This window comes from Cavia porcellus, unplaced genomic scaffold (genome assembly GCF_034190915.1).
Source record: "Cavia porcellus strain 051 isolate PalLab524CR breed Dunkin Hartley unplaced genomic scaffold, mCavPor4.1 scaffold_6, whole genome shotgun sequence".
Taxonomy (NCBI): domain Eukaryota; kingdom Metazoa; phylum Chordata; class Mammalia; order Rodentia; family Caviidae; genus Cavia; species Cavia porcellus.
Genome location: NW_026947489.1, coordinates 8,291,617 through 8,315,737, shown reverse-complemented (window position 1 = coordinate 8,315,737; position 24,121 = coordinate 8,291,617). Strand labels below are relative to the sequence as shown.

Below are 24,121 nucleotides of genomic sequence, written 5' to 3'. Positions count from 1 at the left end.
TTATTTTTCCTTGATTTTCTGTGCTGTTTTGGCCTTGGCCAAAGTATCTCTGCCTTTCCAGTGGTCAGAAGTTGTCTCCCCCTGAAAAAGTTCCTCATTGTTTCTGCAAAGCTTTGCCCGGCAGGGAAGAGAACAGAGTTAGATGTTGTGTTTCTTTCTCTATCGAGAACCATGAAAGTGACATTGTTAAATCTGTATTCTGAGAGCGGGACTAAAAAGAAAATTCACTGGAAATTCAATGAAATAAAATTTAATTTAAAGAACCACAACCAAATTGATGGTGGTCTGAATAAGTAGACCAGCATTTTTGTGGGTACCCCCAGAAGTGTCGTCGTAGCCGGGGGACCTGCTGAGAGGAAAGCCTGTGACTTGTCTGGAGCTTGTGTGCAACGGTTGGTGGCCCGGAGGGGAGGGCAGGACAGAGCGTTTGGGCAGGTGAGCGGAGAGGATGCCCTGGTCTGAGCTGTTGGTGAACAGTGGGGCAGCTGTTCCGTGCTGAAGCAGTAAGTGGGTGCTGGGGACAGAGAATGCTGGTCCTGAGGTAGCTGCTGAGCCCCCACAACCCACAAGGAGAGGTTCCTCCCAGTAGAACGTCCTGTCTGTGCTGCCAGAGTCAGCGAAGTTAGGCACAGGAGACACCACTGCAGGGAAACAGATGTTCTCCACTACAGAAATACTAGAAATCACCAAATAGCTGGAGGAAGCTGTGACTTACCAATTTTTTTAGAAAAGAGGAATTATTCCCTGAGAAAATAGAAAAATATTGGATTAAATTCAGAAAGATAAAAAACATATTGCAATAATGAAGTGTAAGACAGTTTAGAAATTTAAAACTTACTGACAGAAAAGAGAATTGGCAAATTAGCAAGATGGCAAACCAGGAAAGCCATCGGGAGGTGGAAGCCAACGAATGGCAGAAGAGCAAAGGGATCAAGGGGGTGGGAAGGAAGTTAGAAGCGTGGAGACACTCTCGGAGACCGGCGGGCTCTTGGTGATGCTGGGGCGAGGGGAGGGAAGCCGTGCTGATGCCATATTGTGCTCAAGATGGGGTGAGGGTACTGAGGAATTTGATACTGATGGGGAATTACAGACTTAAATATACACAAGCTGCGTTCCATATTTCTGGGTTTCACATTTGCAAATCTCACCAACTGGGTATAAATATTTGGGGGAAACTGCATCTGTTTTGAACGTGTACAATTTCCTTCATTATTTCCTGAACAACTGTGTCACAACTATTTGCACAACATTTACATTGTATCAGGTGTCATAAGTCACCTAGAGATGATTTGAAAGTGTAGCAGAGCTTCTGTGTGGATTCTGTACAAATATTATAGCATCTTATATAATGCATTTGAACATCCCCCGATTTTGATGCTTGGGGGGAGTCCTAGAACCAGTCTCCAGGGATATCACATATTGAGTGTGTATGTACATGTATAAATGTGTATACATGTTTATATGTGTTTATAGTATATGTTAACCTGTATATGTAGTTAGCTAGAGGTGCCCTGGTTAGATGTGTAGCTTTTATGTTAATTGGAAGGGAAAAAAAGTTCTCAAGCTCACCCTTATTAATAAGGCAAAAAACCAATGAAGGATAGAAAGAGGAAGAAAGAAAGAAAGAAAGAAAGAAAGAAAGAAAGAAAGAAGTGAGTGTCGAGTGTGGTGGTGCACACCTGTATTACCAGCACTTGGGAGGCTGAGGCAGGCAGATTGCTGCAAGTTCAAAGCCAGCCCGAACTACACACACTGAAACCCTGTCTCAAAAAATAAATACTTAAAATGAAGAAAGCATGTAAGTAAAAAAACAAGCCACAAAACGAGATGGCAGGGAGAATTCTAAACATGTTAGTAAACATGGTAAATTCAGAGAGATTAAGTTCATCTCAAAAGATGTTTACTCTCAGATTGGGGGGAAAAAACCACTCCAGCTGCATGCGTGCCAAAAGTTAAAAAGGCACAGCTAAAAAGCAGGGAGCGATCTGGAAAGGCTGAAAATGCAAGCATATGAAAAGACAAACTAGGAAAAGTTTTGTGTAAACATGTAGATGGGTAAAATTATCACCAGACAAAATAACATTTAAACTAAAGTCTGTCATTGGTACAGTGACTTTCTGCATGATAAAATATTAAGACCCTAAGAAGATATGAATCAAACATTGATCCAGCCAATAAAAAAATTTGAAATCTACAATGCAAGAATCGATTCATAAGGATCAGGTGACAGATCCATGTTTGTGATGGGAATCTTGAATAATCCTTTTGACCTAAATCAGCAGTTCAGCGACACAAGAATACAGTGAAGGATACAGAGGGGCTGAATGGTAAAATCGTCAGGTGAAGGATTTTCCGTGGGACATTCTCTTACACTCTCATGGAAATGTATGAGGATTTGGAAGGTATAGTAGACAGCGTTCCCATTTCAGAGCACAATGCTGACGCCCATGACTTAAAGGACGAAAGATTTGCTTCAGCTCATGTTTGGGGAGATTCAGTCCGTGTTGTCAGGCTCCAAGGCAGGAGCATGATGGTGAGAGAGCACGATGGAGCAAAGCAGCTTAGTTTATAGTGACCCAGGAGTAGAGCAGGGGAACAGCCCAGGAGAGGCATAGAGAGGGCCATATAATGTACCCAAGGCCACACCTCCATGACCCACCCAGCGCACTCAGAAGTGTGCTATACCAATCTGTTAGGCACTTCTGAGTCCAGTGAAGTAGACTTATCAGGAGTAATGGTCACCAAAGTTCCTACCCTTGCCCTTAGGACTCTTTTCTAGGTTATACATTTGTACACAGATTTATCAAGGATGCTGTCTTGGATGGTTATGGTTTGACGTAGACATTTGAAAACAATGCCCATTAGTAAGGGAGTAGTTGAGTAATTTATATGGCATCTATGCTGTGGAACACTGTGTAGCCATTAACAAGAATAGTTGTGTGTAGAGTGCATTATGGAGAGAGCTTCACATTACATTATTAATCCCTGTGAATCAGCACCAAGCACAGGCCACTGCGGGAACAGTCAGACCCCATCCCCTTCTGGCGTGCTGGCTGGGAAACAAGAAGAGACAAACATCCCCCTTTACCCCCCGCCCCCCCGCCAACTGATCTGGAGACACACAGGCTGTGATGTTAGCTATTCAGGTGAAATGAACTTTGATCAGGTCTAGGGTGGTGGTCTGATCATCTATTCAGAGGATAACAGTACACAGTGTGGCATCTAGGGAAGATCTAGGTGATGGTAGCCATTGTTAATTCTCTATCATCTTGTTTTTAAAGTCCTGTATCATTTTCATTGTTTTGTTGGGCTGGGTTTTGCTCTGTTTTGTTTGATTTTGTTATATCCAGTGGCAGGAACAGTTATTTCAAAGATAGCAAGATATATTATGGTAGCCATTTTGGATTCATTATTGTCTTGAAGTCTTTTATTGCATTCATTGTTTTGTTTACATTGGTTCTATTCTGTTGCATTTTATTTGAGTTGTACCATGTCTGAAGGTATCTGCAGCTATTTTGAAGACAAGAAGAGGCATTATGGTAATCATTGTTGATTTCCTATTGTTTTGAAGTCATGTGTCGCTTACATTGGTTTGTTTTCATTGATTTTATTCTGCTTTATTTTGCTTGGTTTTATTCTCTTTAAAATAAAAGTTTAAAAATTTTTAACATCTATATTATTAAGTAAAACTGTATGTATCTGGCTCTTTCCAGTGTATCTCTAGCTCATCTGTTGTAAGGCTGTGACCAGCAGTGACCCAGAAAGAGAGACCCTCGCGCCAGTTGGTGTGTGTGTTTGTGTCTGAACGTTCATTCCAGTGTGCATCCCGTCTAGATGGCTCAACTCATTTGCTGTTTTTCTTTTCTGTGTTTTCTTGATTCCTTAATCGTGTGTAACAAACTGTTGATGGTCATGTTTAAATTCACAAGAGTTTATTTCATGCTTAGCAAAAGCACAGTGAACAGGATTTGTGGGTGCACATGGTGACAGCTCCCCGGTGCTGGACACGCCAGGCAGTGGCCGGAGTGCAGGGCAAACCAACCGCTGCCCCAGGGAAGAAGCTGCCTGCTCATTACCTAGGAAGCCGTTACCTCAGTCAGGTCTTAATCGCCTCTCTGATGGTTGCAGAGCTGACTTTTAGTGAATCTTGTGGTTGCAGTATTTGATTTCTGTCAGGCAGAATTCTAAAGTGGCCAGCTGGGGAGAAATATTTAGAAAATGGTGTTTGATAGAACGTGGCTCTTAGTTTTTGGTTGAAAAAGAAATGTGTGATGTCTCAAAAGCTACCCTCAAGTAAACGCTTACCTCCAACTCCAGACACACGTTCACCAGTAAACCTGCCTTCTTTGATTCCTCTCTTCCCTTCTTGCAGGGTAACGCCGTCCTCTGAAAATCCTAATGGTGCTACTTCTAGTGTCAGCCAAGGAAAACCTTCTTTAAGACGAATTAAAGGGAGACTGCACAGAAGCAAAAGCCTTGACAGCATGGATTTCTGTGAGCTCACTGTAAGTGGACAGATCGGCGCTTTTCTCATTTTGCAAGAAAGTATGATACGATTCTCACATTGGACGAATATTTTCATTTTGTAAAATTTTCATAAAGGTGCAACAAGCTTCTTTGTAATGAGTATTTTTTAATTTAAAAAACTGGTTTATCTAACAGGTTACCAGAGTGCTTTCTTAACTGCTATACATGTGATAGATTTATCATGAATGGATCATAATGAAGATTCTACTGGGAAGACAAAGAAATACTTCCTGAACTCTACACAAAACATTGAATTAAGCTGAATAGAATATTAATATAAATTTCTTCATATATCACAAATTGGCATTAATATATATAAGTAGAGTCTTGAGTATCTGACTAAATGTCAACACTCAGCTTTCAGGTGGTGCCTGGAAATGGTCTGACATTATTAGGATGGGTCTCAATTTGGTTAATGATGGTATTTCCTTTCTGTTCTAAGTGATTGGCTTTAATGCTTATTTTTTCCAGGATATATGACAGGTTTTCATGGTAAATTCATTCATGTCTTTGGGGAAGCACTGATGCTTGTAGGCTCTACTAAAAGAGATACAGTAATGCCATAAAGGTGTACTAGACTATTCTTTTAAATTTTACATACATTTAGGTATCATCAGATTTCTTTGACAATTAATGGATGCAGACGATGCTTGGTAGACTGTGTGTTTGTTTTTCTTCGATGAGTTCTAAAAAATTCTGAATAAAAAATTACCATTGAATGTTGTCTCAAACAACGATGCCACATTGAAAACAAAAGCCCAGTAAATGGGGATGCCCTTTTTTTCCCCAAGGAAAATAACCATCATTTTATGTCTGTGATACACAGTTATGAAAAGACAGTATTTAATTCAAACATAGTGCTTCAGCTGTTTACAAATCTTTGAGTTGTACTTACGGCAGTGAACCGTGGAGAAGTCAATGGGTGTCATACACAGTGTTAGCCACTGATCTGGCAACTCGTCACTTCCCCACAGCAGACCCTGAAATTACCGTAACTTCTGAGAAGAAGCAATTTCACAAATCTCAAAAGTGATGAATATATCACAACACTTCCCTGAAGTATAATAGGAGTAAAAGTATTCACTTGAAAGGCTGCTGAGTCTCCTCTGACAGCTGAAAGACAGGGATACAGAAGGTAGTCAGAGATACTCTAAAGCGGTGGCTTTCATTTTTAATAAAAACGTGTTGTACATCAGAAATATAAACTTACTAATTCTCTTTGCTGCTTAATTCTCATGCGTAATTAGATAATTAATTTGAAATGTCATAAAATATTTTTACTTGCTTCACAGAATCTTTCTGGTGGGGTAACAGGTTAAAATTTCTCTAGGTCGTGATAGGAACAGCCTTTACATATTGATTATCCTTTATCCAGAATGCCCTGGGCCAGGACCACCTGTGTCTCCCTGGGACTATTGCAGATCTACAGTGGGAAAGCTCGGAGACGGGACCTGAGTCGAAGCACAAAGCCCATTTATATTTCATAGGCACAGTTGGGGCCCGTAATTCTCAGTAACATTATACAGGATTTCCAGAGTACCTGAGTCGTGCCTGCTGGCTGTCGCATTTGAGGTGCAGTTTTCCACTGTGGCAGCACACCGATGCTCAGAATGTTTGGCATTTTCAGATCAGGGATGTGCAACGCGTGTTTTGTATAAGATCACTTTATTTCCCCAAAGAGAATACTTGAACTATAAGAAAACTTGGCAAATAGTGCAATCTTTTTTATTATAAACGATCATTTGAAATCTTTCTTGCCTTTTCCCATGATCTGGCTGAGTGCAAACAAAGAAAAGCCAACAGCACCCAGGTGCGGTGCCATCTGCAGAATCTGTCTGAGTCTTTCCCTTTTGACTTTCTCTGAAAGGTGAAAAGTCTTAGTTAGCATCCATGAAAGGAAGGCATTTTGACACCGACTTTAAAAAAGAAGCTGTGGTTCACAGAAAGGTATTTTGAGGGGGCTGCGTGTCCTGGGGTTGGCACTTGGCTTCATAGACTCTGTCTTTTTTTAATTTTTATTTTCCATTTCTAAGAGTTAGTTGAAAGACTGTGAGTGCCACCGTGTCATCTCCATTTCTCGTTCAGGAGCAGGAATGTCTTGATGAAAGTTTCATCACTGCAGTCAGTTGGAGCGTTTTGCAATTTGAATTCATTTATCGCGTTTTCTCAGTCATGTCTGGAGGGATGGCAATTTTTATTTTATGCTTCTGAGCACTTACTCTTTGGAACACTTGTAGATGGTTAGACATTTTTACCTTGCATGTGTTTCACTTTTTAAAAAGTAATAAATTTAGAAAAATAATAAATCAAAACTATTTTCTTTAAAAAAAAAGAGCCTCGGGGGAGCTGGTGGAGGCAGTGGTGGAGGTCAAAATGGTGGCGGGACATGGATTAGAAGAGGGTTTCATAGGCGTTGGGGGCTGGGGTGTACCTCAGTGGTAGCGTGGTTGCCTTGCATGTGCAAGGCCCTGGGTTCTACCCTTAGCACTGGAAAAATGTATAAAATAAGCACAGAATTGATTTGATACTTGTTAATAGGTCAATTGCAGGTGATTATAGATAATCCCTATTCCTATTTTCTTTCAGGAAAAAGCCTCCCAAATTTCTGTAAATATTCCTGTTAGTTCCCACCACCACCACCCCAAAAAAGTCTGTTGTAGCATTCATTCTTAAGATTTATAAAAATAGCTGGGCATTGGGCGTGGTAGCACACAGCTGTAATCCCAGCACTTGGGAGGCTGAGGCAGGGGAACGTTGTGAGTTTGAGACCAGCCTGGGGTACAAAATGAGCTCAAGGCCAGCCTGAATTGTGTAGTGAGATCTTCTCTCAAGACCAAAAATTAAAAAAAAAAAAAAAAAAAAAAAAAAAAAAAAAATATATATATATATATATATATATATATATTTAACATATGGATTCCTATGACCCCTAAAATAAATAGAGATGGCACTTGCCTATAATCCCAGCCCTCAGGAGGCTGAGGCAGCAGGATCACTGCAAGTTCAAGGCCAGCCTCGGCTTTGTAGTGAGTTCAAAGCCTAAACTGCATAATGAGACTGTCTCAAAATGCCAAAATAAATATAAACAAAGATCCCTAAAATAGAAAGACTTAGACTTAGTTCATAATCTCCTGTCATATGCTCATACCAAATTCATATCACCAGGAGAATAATACTTATAGTTTAGATTTTCCATTTTACCCTAAGTGTTTCCAAATGTGTCTAAAAAAATGCAACTTTTATTGCTTTTGGAAAAACATGGCAAAATGGGCAAGAGATAAACTTGTGTAGTTTGAAGGTCCCAGCTTTTGGCCAAGAATCCGCAGGTTCCTGCTGAGACTGCTGGCTTTAGTCCTGGGCATCAGATTGGTGCCATTTCTCTCCTGGGGAGAAGTGATTATTTCAGCTTTCTCTGTGGGGAGTAAATAGGATAGGCATTTAAGTTCGTTTTGTAAACACTGCAGCATAATTGATTGGCATCCTCATTTACTGAGGAGGGAAATGAGATCCTTCCCTCCTCCCTGGCTCCTGGAGACAGTGTCCAGAGACTTGGTAAAAAATTTTAAGCAAGTCTGAGGTGGACAAGTCTGTTCTGTGTACGTGTCTGGCTTAGAAGACCTGAGCCTTTCTTCAACATTTGAATCAACAAATGCTATAGAAATCAGTTGACAGGTCTTGGGGTGATGCAGTGATGCACAGTTGTCCCTCTGAATCTGTGGGTTCAGCATCCTCTCAATCACTGTAGGTCAGAAATACTCTGAAAATTTGCATCTGTACTGAACATGTACAGACTTTTTTCCTGTTAGTCTCTAAACAAGATGATATTAAAGCTATCTAAATAGCACTTACATTGCATTAGGTGTTACAAGCAACCGAGAGTTTAGATTTTAAGTGTACAGGAAGACATGTGTGGGTTCCACACAGATATTGTGCCATTTATATGGGGGCTTTAGCATGTGCAAATTCTGGTACTGGTCCCAGAATCAGTACTGTGTGGATACCAAAGATGATTATATTGACAGTATGAAAAAGACAGATTGTCATTTGTCTTTAGATTTAGTTGATGATGCTCGAATTCTTATCTGTCGTATTTCACTTTGGTGTCTGAATGATCAAATTACATTTTCACTTCTTGTCCCTTCCTCCCTCCTGGATTTTCAGTGTAGCTGAAGAATTTTAAGGAATAATTGAAGAATCCAATGGATTGCTTAAAATTTTACATCTTTTATTGATCAAATGTCCTCTCTAAAAGAGGAGCATAGAGCCAGTTAAGTAACATTCATTCAATTGGATGCGGAAAAGGCTGTTCTAGAATATGAACTTCAGCAATTGATTTCCTGTTTCACATGTATAAACTTAGAATGCTACTTATTTCTCTAGCGACAGAAAAAATGCTACAGAAAGTTGTGTGTGCAATAAAAAATAATAATGATCCAATTAAAAATGTGTGGTGAGCTGGGCATGGTGACTCATGCCTGTAATTCCAGCACTCAGGAGGCTGAAGCAGGAGGATCATTGTGAGTTCGACACCAGCCTGGGCTACAAAGTGAGCTCAAGGCTGGCCTGAACTCCATAGAGGAGATACCCTGTATCACAAAGACAAAAAAAAGTATGGTGATGTTCCCTTACCTTTGGGTAAAAGAAAGATTCAGTCATTACTGAGAACCACTGGAAGAAAGGACCTGTATTTCAAGTCTTTAGAGAAGTTTTTGTCACGATGGGAAATGGGTGATGAGACATTATTTGGGACATAACATTAGCACACTTTGGGGCCAGTAAGTGCTGACCACTGCTGCCTGAAGAGTAGTTCTCTGGCTTTTCCCTGCTCAGCACCTTTTCACGTTTTAAACGATCCTTCCTTCTTCTAACAAGGAGGACTCTCCATGCAGGCTCATAGGAAGTGTAATGTAACTGGAGATGTTGGTGATAAAATTTCTCCATCTCCCTGCCTCTCAAGACCTCCTCTACTGTAAGATTTGGGCCGAACCTGCAGGCGTGTGCTCCTTAGGTTTCCTGAGCTCTAGTGACCTGGACAGCTTTCCTTTCTCTCTCCCTCCTAATGTAGGCCCTGGTCCCGGGACCACAGCGGGTCCCTTCACACGCCCTCAGCTTTTAGTGCAGGGTTGTTCCCGAGTTGGGTCATATACTCCAGCTCCTCGTGGGTAGGGAGCAGTTTTTTTTCTACTAGGAGTGAACTCAACCTCACACTTTCCAGGCAGGTGCTGTGCCACTGAGCTATATCCCCAGCCTATTGATGGATTTTTGATTGATTGATTGTTTCATTAACCATGGCAGCTGAATAGAAGAAAAGCTTAGAAACCAGTAAATAGTGGGAACTGAAAATCCAGAGAACGTGTAAGGTAATGTAATGCTGGGGGAGGTGGATCTGGCAGAGATGATTAGACAGAGTGCTGCGGTGGGAAGGGAAGTGGTGGTGATTGGGGCAGCGTCTGTTTCCACATGGGGCTGGGACTTTCACGTTCTGAAATGGTTAGAATGTTCCCCGTGGCAGGCGAGGGAGAATGGCCTCAAGCTTGCTCCATTAGTGAGCACTTTTACTTAACTGCCACTCACATAGCAGGAGCTCAGCGGTGGCACATTCTTCGGGGCTAGGGGAGGGTGGTGGTCCCTGCTCCGTTCTCCTGGATGCAGGCTGTCTCCTCCCCTCTCTGTGAAGATTCCACTGGGAAGCTTATAACATGCTGAGGGTGGTAGTTGGAGAGGGCACAAAAGCGTATTTTAGGAAAAAGAAGATAGCCTGATGGTCAGAATGCAAAAAGGTTTAATGCCTGATGTTAGCTCTGTAAAAACTTGACATTCCGGGAGGTCCCATTCAATCCAGCTATTCTGGGTATTTTCACAGAAGAACTGAAAACATCATACCATAGTGATATACAGGCACCCACATTGATAGCAGCACAACTGGTAATCGCTAAATCTTGGAAACAACCCAAATGCTCATCAACTATGGATGGATAAAGAAGATGTGGTATTTTTATACTGTGGACTGCTCAGCTATAAAGGATAGAGACTTTTATAGGTAAATGGATGCAACTTGAGACCATACTCATAAGTGAAATAAATCAGACTTGCATGGGTCAACATCATATTGTCTCCCTAGTGTAAGAAACTAAAGAGTAAATAAGATGCACAGTGTATAATAGATATTGTGAGAGTGAGGGGGGAGGAGACTGCTCAGACGGAAAGGACTACTGGGATGAGGAAAGAAGAAAAAGCAGAAAAGTATATGAACTCAAGATAATTATACTACTGATCTCTTGGTTCATCTAAATGAATGGTCTTTGCTTTCAATGTTTGATCATTTTTCATGCCTGGGTCTTATAATCTGAGCAAGTACTTTGAAGATAATAATACACAACATATTAACCACTGTTAATCTTTTATTATTTTGTTTTGAAATTCTTATCATTTTTATTCTTTTTTTGTTTAAAAAAAAAACACTTGGCATTCCAGGGCAAGCTGTTACCCACCTTTTGCCCTCATCTAAGAAGTCTTTTATTATGCAGCCTCACAGGGGCTCTTACGTGACAAGTGTTGTGTTATAATTTATAGTGCCTCGCCAATCCCAGAGATAAGAGTGCGTGCCGTAAAGCTAGATTTTTTTTACAGTAATACTTGGTAGTGTGGTAAAGGCGTAAGAGGGCTCACACTGCTGTAAATGTTAAATGAATGGGGAGATGGAAGTGGCTTTGCTGAAGGCTAGCTGAGGAGCTCTGAAAACTTCAGCCACCGTCAGCGGTCAGCTTTTCCGTCTGTGCTCCTCTCAGTGTTAAAGGCTCCCCCACCTGCATCTTCCCAGTGTTTGCTCATGATCAGCCTGACTTGATAGCCTGCTCAGGCCATGGCTACCAGATTTCTTCATGTTTAACTTGCTAGTTTTCTTGTAGCAATTGATGAGTGTTTGGGGGCAGGTGTTTTAGGAGTACACTAATATTTCTCATCATCTCTAAGCCTCATTTTATGACTCCTACCCAAGTCAAGCACCTCTTGGGTGCCCAGTTGTTAGTTTCTATCCCTTTTTATTCCTTCTGCCATTATAATTTGGCATTTTACTGTAAATAAATGCTTTCTCTTATCCATTTCCTTATATTCATTGGTGTCTTTACATCAGTAGAGAGTTGTGCATTTTTGTTTTAGTCCATGGGTTATAAGCTGATGCTGTTATTATTTCTTTTGAAGCTGAAATTTTCCCAGACTTGTGCAATGGGAGCTCCTTCCACCTGGCTCCTCTGCCATTCTGACCCGACTTTTCAGTTTTTGAACTCTTCTTGTTGTCTGCATAATGCATTCCAAGCCCAATACTTTGGTGCCTTAATCCCAGAATAAGTCATTGCTTCAAGAAAACTTAGCTCCTTGTAATGGCGGCTGGTATTTAGAAACCAAGTAGAGGCTTCTTGGAGTTCATTGCTTGGCTACACTTTGCTTTTAGGGCCCCTTAACAGACCCTGTAGAGAGTGAATATAAGCAAATGTAGCAACACCTATGCACGCATAACCAGCTGTGTCTATAAGTGTATGTGTATCTGTGTGTGTGTGTGTGTACCTGGTAGGCGTCAGTCCTCACTGATGCTTCAGCTTTAGGTCCTCACCTCAGAGTTCTTGCTAGCGTCCCTTCCTTCCTGTCCATCATGAGAATTCTGGCTTCACGGCCCTCAGACATTTATTGCTCAATCACTTTTCGCCTTGCCAGCGTGACCAGTGCCCCCGCTATAGGACACTTCTCTGCTGCCACTGCCCAGCACCCTTGGCATTGAGTTGCATGCTCTCCGTGTGCCCGTGTGTGGCTTAGAGAGATCTGACAGGTTTTTGTGCAGAGAGTAGATGAAGTTCATGTTTCTCAAATAGAATACTTAAGAAAATTTACAATTTCATTTTGATTTTGCTTCTAGCTAAGTTTGTGTTGGATTTGTACTGATTTGGCCTATTTTTGGACGTGAGCAAAAGGAATTACCAGCTGATGGTTCTTAGAATAAGTGTTCTTACCACCCCAAATTCTCCGTTGAGTGCATACGTGTGTCATGGGCATTGTGTTGTCATTCTCTGGATGGTTAGCCGCAGTGTTAGGGCTGAGACCTCGCGGTCCCGGGGGCATTTTGAGCTTGCCCTTGCTTCCTTCATCTTGTAGGTGGAACATGAGACAGAATTGTTCAGCAGTAAGGAAGGGTGGTGCATGCTCCTCGGTTATCATAGTGTGTGGGTCACAGGTATATAGAACGACTAGGATTAGGGGCCGGAGCTATAGCTCAGTGGGATAACACCTGTCTGGCAAGTGCAAGGTCCCAAGTTCGATTCCTGCTACCAAAAAAAAAAGAAGAAGGACTGGGGTTAAGAAGGACAGTCCTGGATAGTATCTTATAAAAATATTCCTTGGAGAAATAAACTAAATAAAACAAGACCAAAATCATCTAAGTTGGCTTATGTCAGATTTGATATACTGACAGGTAATATTAAAATCAAAATTTTCTAGTACTTCATATAAGTAAGGCTTAATTTTGAATTCAGATCAACAAAAGAATAAAGTCTTTATGATACTCAGAATCTTCAGATTTTGATCCAATATAATGGAATTTGTTGAGGGGGACCCAGTCAAACAACAAAATAATAACCAATAGAAAAAATTCACAGTGACTGAAATTGTGATCAATAAGCATTTGATGTGAATAAAATCTGACTGACAAAATTTTCCCTAGAAAAAGCTGGGTGTGGTGGCAACTGTAATCTCAGCACTTAGGAGGCCTAGGAGAATTACCAAGAGTTTGAGGCCAGCCAGGGCTACATAAGGGAGTTCAAAGGCAGCTTGCACTACATAGCAAGACCTTGTCTCAAAAAAAAAAAAAAAAAAAAAAAAAAAAAAAAAAAAAAGTTACCTAGAAAAAACTTGGGTCTTTACTGAAATAATTTCTGTAAAATTTCAGTTGAAGAAGGAAAATTCTGTCAGTTTTATAGGCCAGACATTTAGCTCCGTGGCACAAGCACCTGCCTGGCAAGTATGAGGTTGTGAGTTTGATCCCTGTTACAAAAAAGAAAAAGAATCAGTTTTATACTTTTAAGAAAAGTCAGGGCAAAAAAATTATATCATCCAGTTAAAATATTTTATAAGTGTTGGTATGTTTTTAGTTTTTATATTTGCATTTATAAACATAAGGTGAAAAAAAATTCTCAATCATGCTCCGAACAGTTGATTCAAGCATTCCACTGTTTTCTTATGAGTTCTAATTTTTGCATGCAAAATACCAGGTCCTGTAGTAGATTCCCGTGGAGATTCACGACTGAATTCTACAAGAAATTTAGAGATTTAATGCCAATAGTCCTCAAACTCTTTAATGAAATTGAAAGGGAAACAGTTTTCCCTAACTCATTCCTGGAGGCAAGTATTACTCTGATACTAAAACCAGAGAAAGAGCTAACCAAAAGAGAGAACTACAGGCCAATCTCCGTAATGAACATAGATGCAAAAATTCTCAACAAAATATTGGCAAACAGAATGCAGCAAATCATCAAGAAGATTATATACTATGACCAAGTGGGATTCATCCCAGGAATGCAGGGATGGTTCAACATATGCAAATATACCATAGTAACAGAACCAAAGACAAAAATCACATGATCATCTTCATAGAAGCAGAAAAGCTTTTGATAAAGTCCAACCCCCATTCATGATAAAAACCCTAGACAAAATACTTCTTTTAAATCCTTACAGGTAAGAAAATTTTAATTCAGTAGTTTTAAGTTTTTCAATTGCAAAATAATCGTAAGATTTGCTTTAATTATAAAATAATTGAAGAATGAGCTGAATTTGTGGATTGGATGATAAATTCATATCAAAGAGAGGTTTCTCTCTCTGTTTCTGCCTCTGGCATGCGTGGGAACACGCGCGCGCGCACACACACACACACACATACACACTCACGCACGCACGCCCCCATGACTATAAAAGCTATGGCCACTGTCTTCTGTAGCTTGGACAAGAAGCTTGTGGTCCTGTGCTCTTGGTTCCTCAGTGTCTTGTTGCCACTCTCAGCCTTCTTAAGACCCACATTTTGTTGGTCCCCGCCATGTGAAAGCAGGGTCCATCAGGACAGGGCCCAGCGTCATCTTGTTCATGTATGTCCCCTCAGTGTGGCACATTGCTTTGTCCACATGAGTGCTAAAGGCTCTTGATAAACCAGTGTACAGAGTGCTTACTTTTCTGAAAAGACAGGAAAGGAAAAGCAGTTTGAGAGTCTCAGAGATGCTCACAAGCAAGGCTCTCACTCAGAGGCCTTTGCTCCCTGTGGGGTTGCCCGCCTTGGTCCCATTTTACTGACTAAATATTGGGTCTGTTGCTGGCCCTGCATCTGCAAACTGGATGTGACCCCAGGTGTGGCCACTGGTTGTGACCCACTTGCAGCCTTGTGAGGAACAGACATTGCTGGGTGGGTGAGAGGACCCTACTAGGATTAGCACCCTCACCAATTTTCAAACTGAGAGGAGTCAACAAGATTTGAAACTCTTCTGCAGAACCAAGAATCTGGCTATTTATATAACGTCAGGAATTCAGAGGTCAGTCTGAATTCAATGTGCCAATTGACAACCAATTAGTAGGCGATTTTGCTCTAAATGGTTACTTTTTAAAAAAAAACTGGGACTGTCCAGACATTTCTCAAGGATGCCTGTTTCTTCAAAAGGTTGTTAACCACAACAGCTGAAAGCGTCCCATTCTTGTGAACAGTGTCGGCCTCTGTTTTTGTCTAATGGGATTTCTGGCTTGATTGTGCAGTTCAGAAGTTTGTCCCTGGTCTTCACCAGCAACTGCTACAATGGGGAGCTTGATGGCTCTGAGTTTAGGCAGGATTTTATCCATCAGAACTCATTAGCAAACATTCCTTTTAGGAATTTGGTTTGTAATGAATGAATAAAAGAAATATTTGAAATAGAAGACTGTGAGACCTTCAGTATTCTGCCTTACTTTCATTTCACAAAATCCCTAACAAAAGCAGTGTCAAATAATGTAGTTGGTCCCTAGACTGTGGTGGGGGTAGAGGAACTTGTAGGAGGTGGAGCCTAGCAGGAGGAAATTAAGGGAAGTTGGGGGTGTGTCTTTAAAAGAGCTTTTTGAACCCCCAGCCTCTTTTGATTTCCTTCATTGTTTCCTGGCCACCATTATGCAAACAGGCTCCTACCGGACTGCCATAGGCTAAATAAACCCCGTAAGGTGAAATTTCTGAAACGGGCAGCCAAGATAAACCTTTTACCTCATTGAGTTGATTGTCTCCAGTATTTTGTCACAGCGATGGAAAACTAACCAACACACTGAATTTTGAATTTTGCCAGACTGTGTCCTTTTCTAGGCTTTTGATTCTTATTTACTGGGCCAAAAACTGGCAGCACATTTGCTCTCCATTTCCCCCAGTGAACTGTATGTCTCACAGCCTCTGCATGCCAATAAGGGTACCACCTTCAAAATCAAGACATATCTACGTCTCCAGTGTTTAAAATAGTCTTGCCTGCCTTTAAAATAGTCACAGTCTAGTAGAACAGGCACAGATGTACACAGATGTAGCACACAACAGTCGAGTCAGCACAGGGTACTTTCACAGGAGAACAGTGGTACAGAACCACAAGGAAGGTAGACCTTAAACTGACCTTAGAGATCACATATGATTTTATTGGGTCAGAAGATGAGATGATCAGGGGGTTGCGGAGAGGTGGGAGGAGCTGGAACGAGAGCCACCTGCTGGTGAGGGGAAACCACTGCTGTCTGAACAGCAGAGTTTGGGAAGATGGTGCAGGCGGGAGTGGATGATGGTGAGCAGGAGCGCGTGCTTCTTCCTCCCCCAGTCAGAGTAGGTCTCCTCTTATCTCCTCTGCTGGCGGGAAAGGGGCACAGAAAAAGGATCTCTGCTGCCAGCGTGTTTTCATGAACAAACAGCTATTGCAGTGCCCTGGAACACCTGTGGTGCTCAGGCAGCAAGAAGTAGAGGAGCCAGCAAGAAAGGCCAGGATGGATGTGGAAGAAACCAAGGAGGGGTTTCCAGAGGCAGCAAGTGAGTCACAGAACTGTGCCTTGGGTAGTTTAGCTGGGGGAGGGCAAAGGCAACTGAGACCAGCCGGTGGTCAGAGAAGGTCAGTGTAGGACGCAGAAGCACTGGTCTCATTTTTATCTTGAAAGGAGGGATAACTTGTTTTTCCCCTACCATCAAAACAAAGGGGCCATCACTGCTTCAGAATCTACCAAGCTGATTTTGACAGTTTTCTCCTATTTATGACAGTTACAGCTGCTCCCACCGTTGTGGTTTCTGTCTAAAATGTCCCCCAAATGGGTTAAAGCCTTGGTTTCCAACAGATGAGCTTTCGGACGTAACTGAATCAAAAAAGCTCCATCTTCACGGGGTGGATGAACCACTGATGAGATCGGAATTCAGCGGTGTCATCGGGACGTGCTGGAAGCTGAGGTGGTCATGGGGCTTGGCCTGCGTTCCTTCCTTCTGGTTTTCTTTCTCTCTGCTTTGTGACTGCGTGACCTGAGCAGCTTTCCTCACCGTGCTCTTCTGCCACGAGGAACTGGCAGCTCTGAAATGTGAGCCAAAGTGAACCTCTCCTCCTTTCAGTCCTTATTCTTCACCGCAGCAGAAAGCTACACATGCACCCCAAATGCGTGAAAGGAAAGTCACCCTCCAAGCACTGCGATGAAGATGGCCAGTGGGGGGCAGCGGGAGGGGCTGCTGGAGGGGACATGGGCCAAGAGGAGCAGGGCAGCAGGCAGAAATGGAGAGACAGAAGTTTTTGTGTAGTGTGTATTTGGGGTGTCTGTTTGAGTCAGGGTTTCACAGGGCAGGCTGGCCCTGAACTCACTTTGTAACCCAGGCTGCCCTCAAACCCACCACAGTCCTCGTGCCCCCGCCTCCTAAGTGCTGGGATTATGGGCATGAGCCACCACCCTTGGCTCTGGGCACTGTTTATTGAGTTTATGAAAATAATTTATTTTTGTCTAATGTGAATCTGCTTTAGTTTCCAGAAGATCTTAAATTCCACACGGTGAAAAACTTGATTATTTTGTGTTTGTTATTGAACAGCATAAACACTCTTGAGGAACATAATAATATAGTATGCTTGTCTGTACACACATACACACACACGCACAGTTTCAAGAATATGCAGAAAATTGGTTGCATTTGTCTTTGAAACGTGGCATTCTGTCCCTGTTACTGTAAATGAAAGCAGTTTAACTCATCTGGTCATTGTGTGACTTCTGAGCACCAGAAAGAAAAATGTAGAATTCAGAATGTGCTGTTTCAGGGCCAGGGGGTAGCTCGGCAGCACAGCACCCGCCTGGCAAGTTTGAGGTTGTGTGTTCACTTCCTGGTGCCAAAAAACAGGAGGAGATGGATGGTGGAGCTCAGTCTCTTCCCACTCGTTTCCTCACACTGTCATTTCCTGTGGTCTCAGTAGACCTGTGTTTGGGGCAGTGCTCTGCACTGTGTGATTCGACATTTCCTGACCTGAGCAGCTTTCCTCTGGGGGCTCATGTGCCCAGTAGAGAGCAGGCGATGCATGTGCCCTTTGAGCCTGACTCTTCACACTGGCTTAGCAAGGGCCTGAGAAGACAAGGGGGTGGAGTCATCTTTCCTGTGACAGGAAAGGACCTGAAGTGTGGACTTGGGACGTTCCTGCCCCAGCGCCTGCCGTGTGTGCTGGGACAGACCCATCTGTCTGCCCCAGAGTATCTTCAGGGAGGCCTGCTTGTTCCGGGAGTCCCATTCCCAGGGTCAAGAATGGGCTTGGAACTGCGGCTTAGCATCTGCCTGGCAAGCACAAGGTTGTTAGTTCGATCCCTGGTACCAAAAAAAAAAACCAAAACAGCAACAACAAAAACAAAAAAAGGATGAGCTTGAACCACAGCTCCTTCCAAAGATAGTCATTCAGATGCATAGTGTCTTACTCAGACCTTTCAGGCTGTGGTAACAAAATACCATAAATGGAGCAACTTATAAGCAATAGGTGTTTATTTCTTAAGGCTCTGAAAGCTGGAAGTCCAAGATCAAGGCACCAGCAATTTCAAGGTCTGGGTGAGGACTTGTTTCTTTTTTTTTTGGTCTTTTTCGTTTTTATCGGTACCAGGGATTGAACTCAGGACTGCCTGCTTGCAAGGCAGGCGCTTATGCCGCTGAGCTAAATCCCCAGCCCCTGAGGACTTGTTTCTTATAGACAGATATCACCCTGTGCCCTCATGCGACAGAACGGGTAAACAAACTGCTTCGAGCTTTTTCATAAGGGCACCAATCTCCGTCATTGGGCCTCCACCTTCCTGACCTGATCAGTTCCCAAGGGCTGCATCTTCCAGGATCGTCACTTTCGAGGCTGGGATTCCACTGTGTAAACTTCGGCAGATGCAGACCTTCAGACCACAGCACATGGCTGCAGCCAGAACTGTGTTTCTGCTGCCTGCTCCAGTGCCTCCAGCCTTGCAGTGGCCTTGCTGCAGGTTACTGAGAGCCTGCCGTGGGGCTGGGGAAGTGAGGAGCTGGGTACGGGCTTGGGAAATGGCTGTTGAGGGATAGACCTCAGTATCCACAGGCTCTTGTTTGCAGAGCGCGTGTAATGAAAACCAGAGGTGATTAAAGTATTCAGAAGAGAGCCCAGGCAGCTGCAGGTGGGAGGAGAGGATCTGAGACCACAGATCAGGTACTGGGCAGCTTAGCAAGACCCCAAAGTGCCCGGATGCCTCTGTGGCCTTAGTACCAAAGAAAGTCATGCCCAGTCTTTAATGTTAACACACCAGTGTTCCCCGGGCGTCACAGGGCCAGCATGTGTGTTTGTATACTGAGTATCCCTGATGTGGCCTGGGCAGGCATCATTCCAACCAGGCAATTCTTGTATTGAATATATTGGATACAGTTGCCATTCTTATATTTCCTGTTATAGTATCTTATAAACATTAACAAAAAATATGTAATTTTTGGTCATCCTGATTTAAATAATTGGATGGGTGCATGGTTAATTAAAAGGTCGCACACAGCAAGCATGACCAGCACAGTATGGTCGTGAACAGGAGCAATGTCTTCTGAATTGGGCCTCAGCATCTGCTCTGAACTTGAGCGCTCCCTGTTGGCTGCAGTGGTGGAGAGAAGCTTCCAGAAGGCAATCTGTAGAAATGAGCTGTGGCATCCTTGTACCAGCAGTTACTCCATATGTGTTCATCCAAGACACTGAGCCAGGGAAGGTCCTGTTTCCACTAAGTAGATTTTATTCTGAGTCTTTTAGAGCCAGAGGTAAGCATTTAAATAAGTGTAGATAGGAATCTTCTCTCCTACACCCAGGCTGACTGGCGAGCTGCACAGGCAGCGTGGCCGGCCACAGGGGGGCAGGGCTTTCCAGCTGGTGAGGGCTGCCAGCCCTGGCCAGATCACCCGTCGTGGGTCCTTTGTGGTTCAGAGGCACCGTTCTCACTTCTTAGCTAGCAAAACTGTTAAATTTACAGAAGACGGACTTAACGTGGAAGTGAAAGTGACCGCATTTTTCCGTTTTGAAGTTATTTTGGTTGAATCTCTAGAAACCACAGATACTTAATGCGATGCCTCACTTAGAGAGGACAGAGTGGAAATTCGAACCTCTCAACTTGCTCGAAAGGGATTTACATGCCAGGAACCATGAGGATCCTCTTGGAAGGGCAGCAGTGGCTCTGCATTGTTTTTTGGAGTAAAAGTGAAAGTGTGTCTGCTTTCTTTGAAGTTTTCTTTGCTATCAGAAAGAAATCAAGATTTTTTTCTTGTTGGTTTTTTTTTTTTTTAAAGTAAGTTGGTCAGCATTCATTATTTAAAATTAGCTGTATACCTGCACTCCACGGGTGACTTTGGTTTTTGGTCTTTCAAGAAAATCACATTTGAAGAACAAAAATCACACTGAATCCTCCTTTTCATGTTTTGATATAGCACAAACTATCTTGGTAAGAATTTTTTTTCTGGTTTTTCATTTTATGAAAAAAGAAAATAAGACATAACAAAATAAGAGGAAAACAGTACTTAATCCACTGCATATTATTATCTTCAAGGTACTCAGAGACAAAAAAGTTTCTCTCTTACAAAAAAGAAACAGGTTATTACCACAAGTCTTTCTTTTCAATGAACTAAGAGAAACAGTATAAATGAGCAAATTAGCGTGTATGTTAAATTATTTGAAGTTCTTATTTCTCCATCTTTTGTTTTGCTCTTTATTTGTGTATAGATATTCTGAGCTCATAAAAGAGAAACAATGCAACAGGTAAGCTTTGTATCTGACATTTCACTTAATATTATATTCTCAAATTGTAACATTTCAGATTTATCTTTACAGTAGAGTAGTGCTCCATTACTGTAAGCATTTCTTTGCTTTGTTTCTCCGTTTTCTATTTTGTGATAAGCTTTAAAATATTTACCTAGAAAATGAAAAACGTAAACTAGCTTTTTAAAGTATGTTTACTATTATTGTTCCTTTTGCTCCAAAATGAGTTACTTATTTTATTTTGAATGACTCATAATCACCAGCTTTTCCATACCATTTTGGCATCAAAAACTCATCTTCAACCTTTTGGAAATTACACAGTTTGATACATTCTTATTTCTACTGTTTACTTTTTAGAAACCTCTTTTAACCTCAGGCTTCCACATAATGTGTGATTATTTTTCTATGCCAAACCAAACAAACATTGCGCCCTCTATGATCACAGCAAATGGTGGAGGTAGACTCTTCAGCTTTAAGTGGTTCAAAATATTTTTCTTCTTGAATAAGTCCATGAACTATAAAAGAAGTTGTAAAGATACACTAATGCTGAGAATCAGGACTAATCTCAATTCATGTAAGTTTTTCTTCAGTGTAACTAGATTTTATAGCTGATAGATTTCTTTCTGTTAAAAAGGGCGTGTGTTCCTTCTTAACTTCTCATACCATACTTAGACATTCCCAGGGCCACAGAATATCTGAACTGGAGATATTTCAAGGGTCCTGTGCTTCGTGTCTTGACTTACTCTCCAATTGATGCCTGTGTTGTGTCTCTGTCCTTGTGTCTTTTGAGTCTGGGTTGTTTGTTTTAGGCTGCACCCCTATCTCATGGGTGTCTGTAACTGCTTTTTGTAGTTTTAAAGCTGTGAGTACTGCTGCCTGGTAATTCAGGAAGAAGTTACTTTGAGCCCTGGCACACTTTCCTTTCAGACAATACTGTGTATAAATTTATGGCTATTTTCCTGTTTTCTTTGGTTTGTTTTCAATGCATAATTGTTTTTAATGCACAATTCTCAGTTCCTTTGTTCGGATGAAAAAAAAAAATGAGAAAACCCAGAATTTAGTCAATAGAAACAATACATTTGTAAACCTAAGCCATAGGTTTTTCATGGTACAGTAAAGAAGCAAAGGCAGGGAAAAAAAAGGCCTTTATTGTGGGCCTTGGAGGGCTGCAGAAAAGTGCACAATCCCTGCGAGACAGACAAAAGGAACCAGGGCTTTTATTAGATTTGACAGGGGTGGAGTTTGAAGAGTGGGCAGAATGACGGTACTGAGAGCTGATTGGGGGAACTGCCGGTGCGCGCGCAAAGCAGGAAGTTCAATTTCCGATTGGAAGAAGTCTGGGTCACTGTTGATGGAACGTGCTGTAGCGCTAGGGCCCAGCACCGTGTTGGGCAGGCTCCAGGGGAGTTTCATGTGGGCGGAACCCATCACTAGGGATCCTGACATTTTTGTTGGGAGTTTGGTTTTCCAGAATAATTCTACCTGCTGTTATTTATTTTTCTCTTGTTGGAACAGCCTCACAGTTACCATATTTAGCAAATCTCTTAATACAGCCATCTTCTCTGATTGAGTAAAAAAACCTGTATTTCTCGGGTTCCAGGAGATCGTGGCGGACAGATAGTAGCAGCTACAGAGGCTCGCTGAGATACCTTAGAGTCCAGGAATGGTGCGGTGCAAAGAGTCCTAAGCAGGGGGAGATGTACCCTGCCAACCCAGGAACGAACTAAGCTAAGAGAAACTAATTGGAAACGCAATCCTGGTGCTGTAACAGGAACAGATAAGGTCTCAGCACGAAGGCTAGAGCCCATGCCTCTGCGATTTGAATTTCCTGCTGCTGCTGTGTGTGAATCGGCACAGGGAGAGAGACACGTGAAAACTCTGAGAGTGGAAACCATCGAACGGAGTTGAGAGTGGGACTGGCAGGGAGACCTGCATTGACCTGCAGTGAGTGAGCAGAACGGGGACCCTTCCATAGAGTAGGAGGCTTCAGCAAAGGACATACTAGGACCGGGCAGACTACCCGGAACAGGACGCTGCAGTGACTTTAGTCGCATATTCCCCTCTCAAATGGGATTGGTGGGGAGTGCCTGACCTGGGTGACGCCGTTGAATAAGACCCAGTAGGCTAGCCCAAACTAGGTCCCAGTGCCTGGAGGTGCACCCTAGCAGTGAAGCCTTCTGTAGGTTGACCTGGAGAGGCGGGCCCAGTAAAGGCAGCCCAAGTCTGTGTCTCCCTAGTACACTGCAGTGGGTGGGAACACCTACCCGACGCAAAACGCAATTCAAACAAACTGTAACAGACAAAGAGAAAAAAACTGGGCCTTCTATACTCGCTTGTATGGAAGGAACAAAAAGTATGGGAAGAGGAAGCAACCAGAAAGGGTCCTTAGTCCCCAATCCTGAGAACACTGATCCAGGAAAGGTGAATGCAAAGGAGAATGAGGACAGAAAACATGTAATATCAGACACGGCACCAACAGACATAAAGCGATATCTCTGGAGTCTCATAGATGAGTTCAAAAGCGAGGTATTTAATGAAATAAAGTAAGATATAAGTAGAATAGTTAGAGAATGCTAAGCACCGTCCAAGAAAAAACAAATGGTGGAATGGAAGAACAGAAAAAAAGAGGAGAATTGTTTGATGGAGAAAATAGAGAAAACATAGAATACATGAAGCAGGTTCAAAGAGATTACCAGGAAACTAAAAACTCTATGGAAAGCTGGCATAACAGCTTGAAAGAAACTAAGGAAAGATTATCTGAACTGGAGGGCAGATTTGTAATGGAGTATGAAATGAAAAACCTCTTAAAAATAACAAGAAAACAGCAATGATACAAAGGCTAGAAGATGATAAGAGTATCTATAACTTAAGAATTAAGAACATAAAAGAAGAAGTAGGGACACAAACAAATGGACTACAAAAGCTATTCACAGAAATAATCCAAGAGAATTTCCCTAATTTAGCAAAAGGTAAAGATACTCAGATGTATGAGGCATACAGGACCTCAGCCACCTACAACCCAAACAGAGCTATACCCAGGCATATAATAATCAAAATTCCAGAAATCCAATATAAGAACAGAATATTAAAAGCCGTCAGAGACAAGAAACAGATCACTTACAAGGGAACACCCATCAGAATTACAGCAGACTTCTCGGCACAAATGATCAAATCACAAAGAGTGTGGGGGGAAATAATTCAAGCTTTGAAAGATAATAACCTCCAGCCAAGATTGATATATCCTGCACAACTGTCCCTAGAAATTGATGTAAAAACAAGGTGCTTCCAGGATAAAGAGGAACTAGGGGAATTTGCAACCACCAATTCAACTCTAC

General features: G+C 42.2%; 1 protein-coding gene across 15 annotated transcripts in view; it reads left to right on the top strand.

Annotated features, from left to right (window-relative positions):
• The window catches only part of Tjp1 (tight junction protein 1), a 319,842-nt gene that overhangs the window by 100,127 nt on the left and 195,594 nt on the right, over positions 1-24,121 (top strand). For all 15 annotated transcript variants that reach the window (XM_063249899.1, XM_063249895.1, XM_063249893.1 and 12 more), the window contains one exon: positions 4,373-4,505. In XM_063249899.1, coding sequence (XP_063105969.1) covers positions 4,373-4,505 — 133 coding nt within the window. The remainder of the gene's footprint in view (positions 1-4,372; positions 4,506-24,121) is intronic.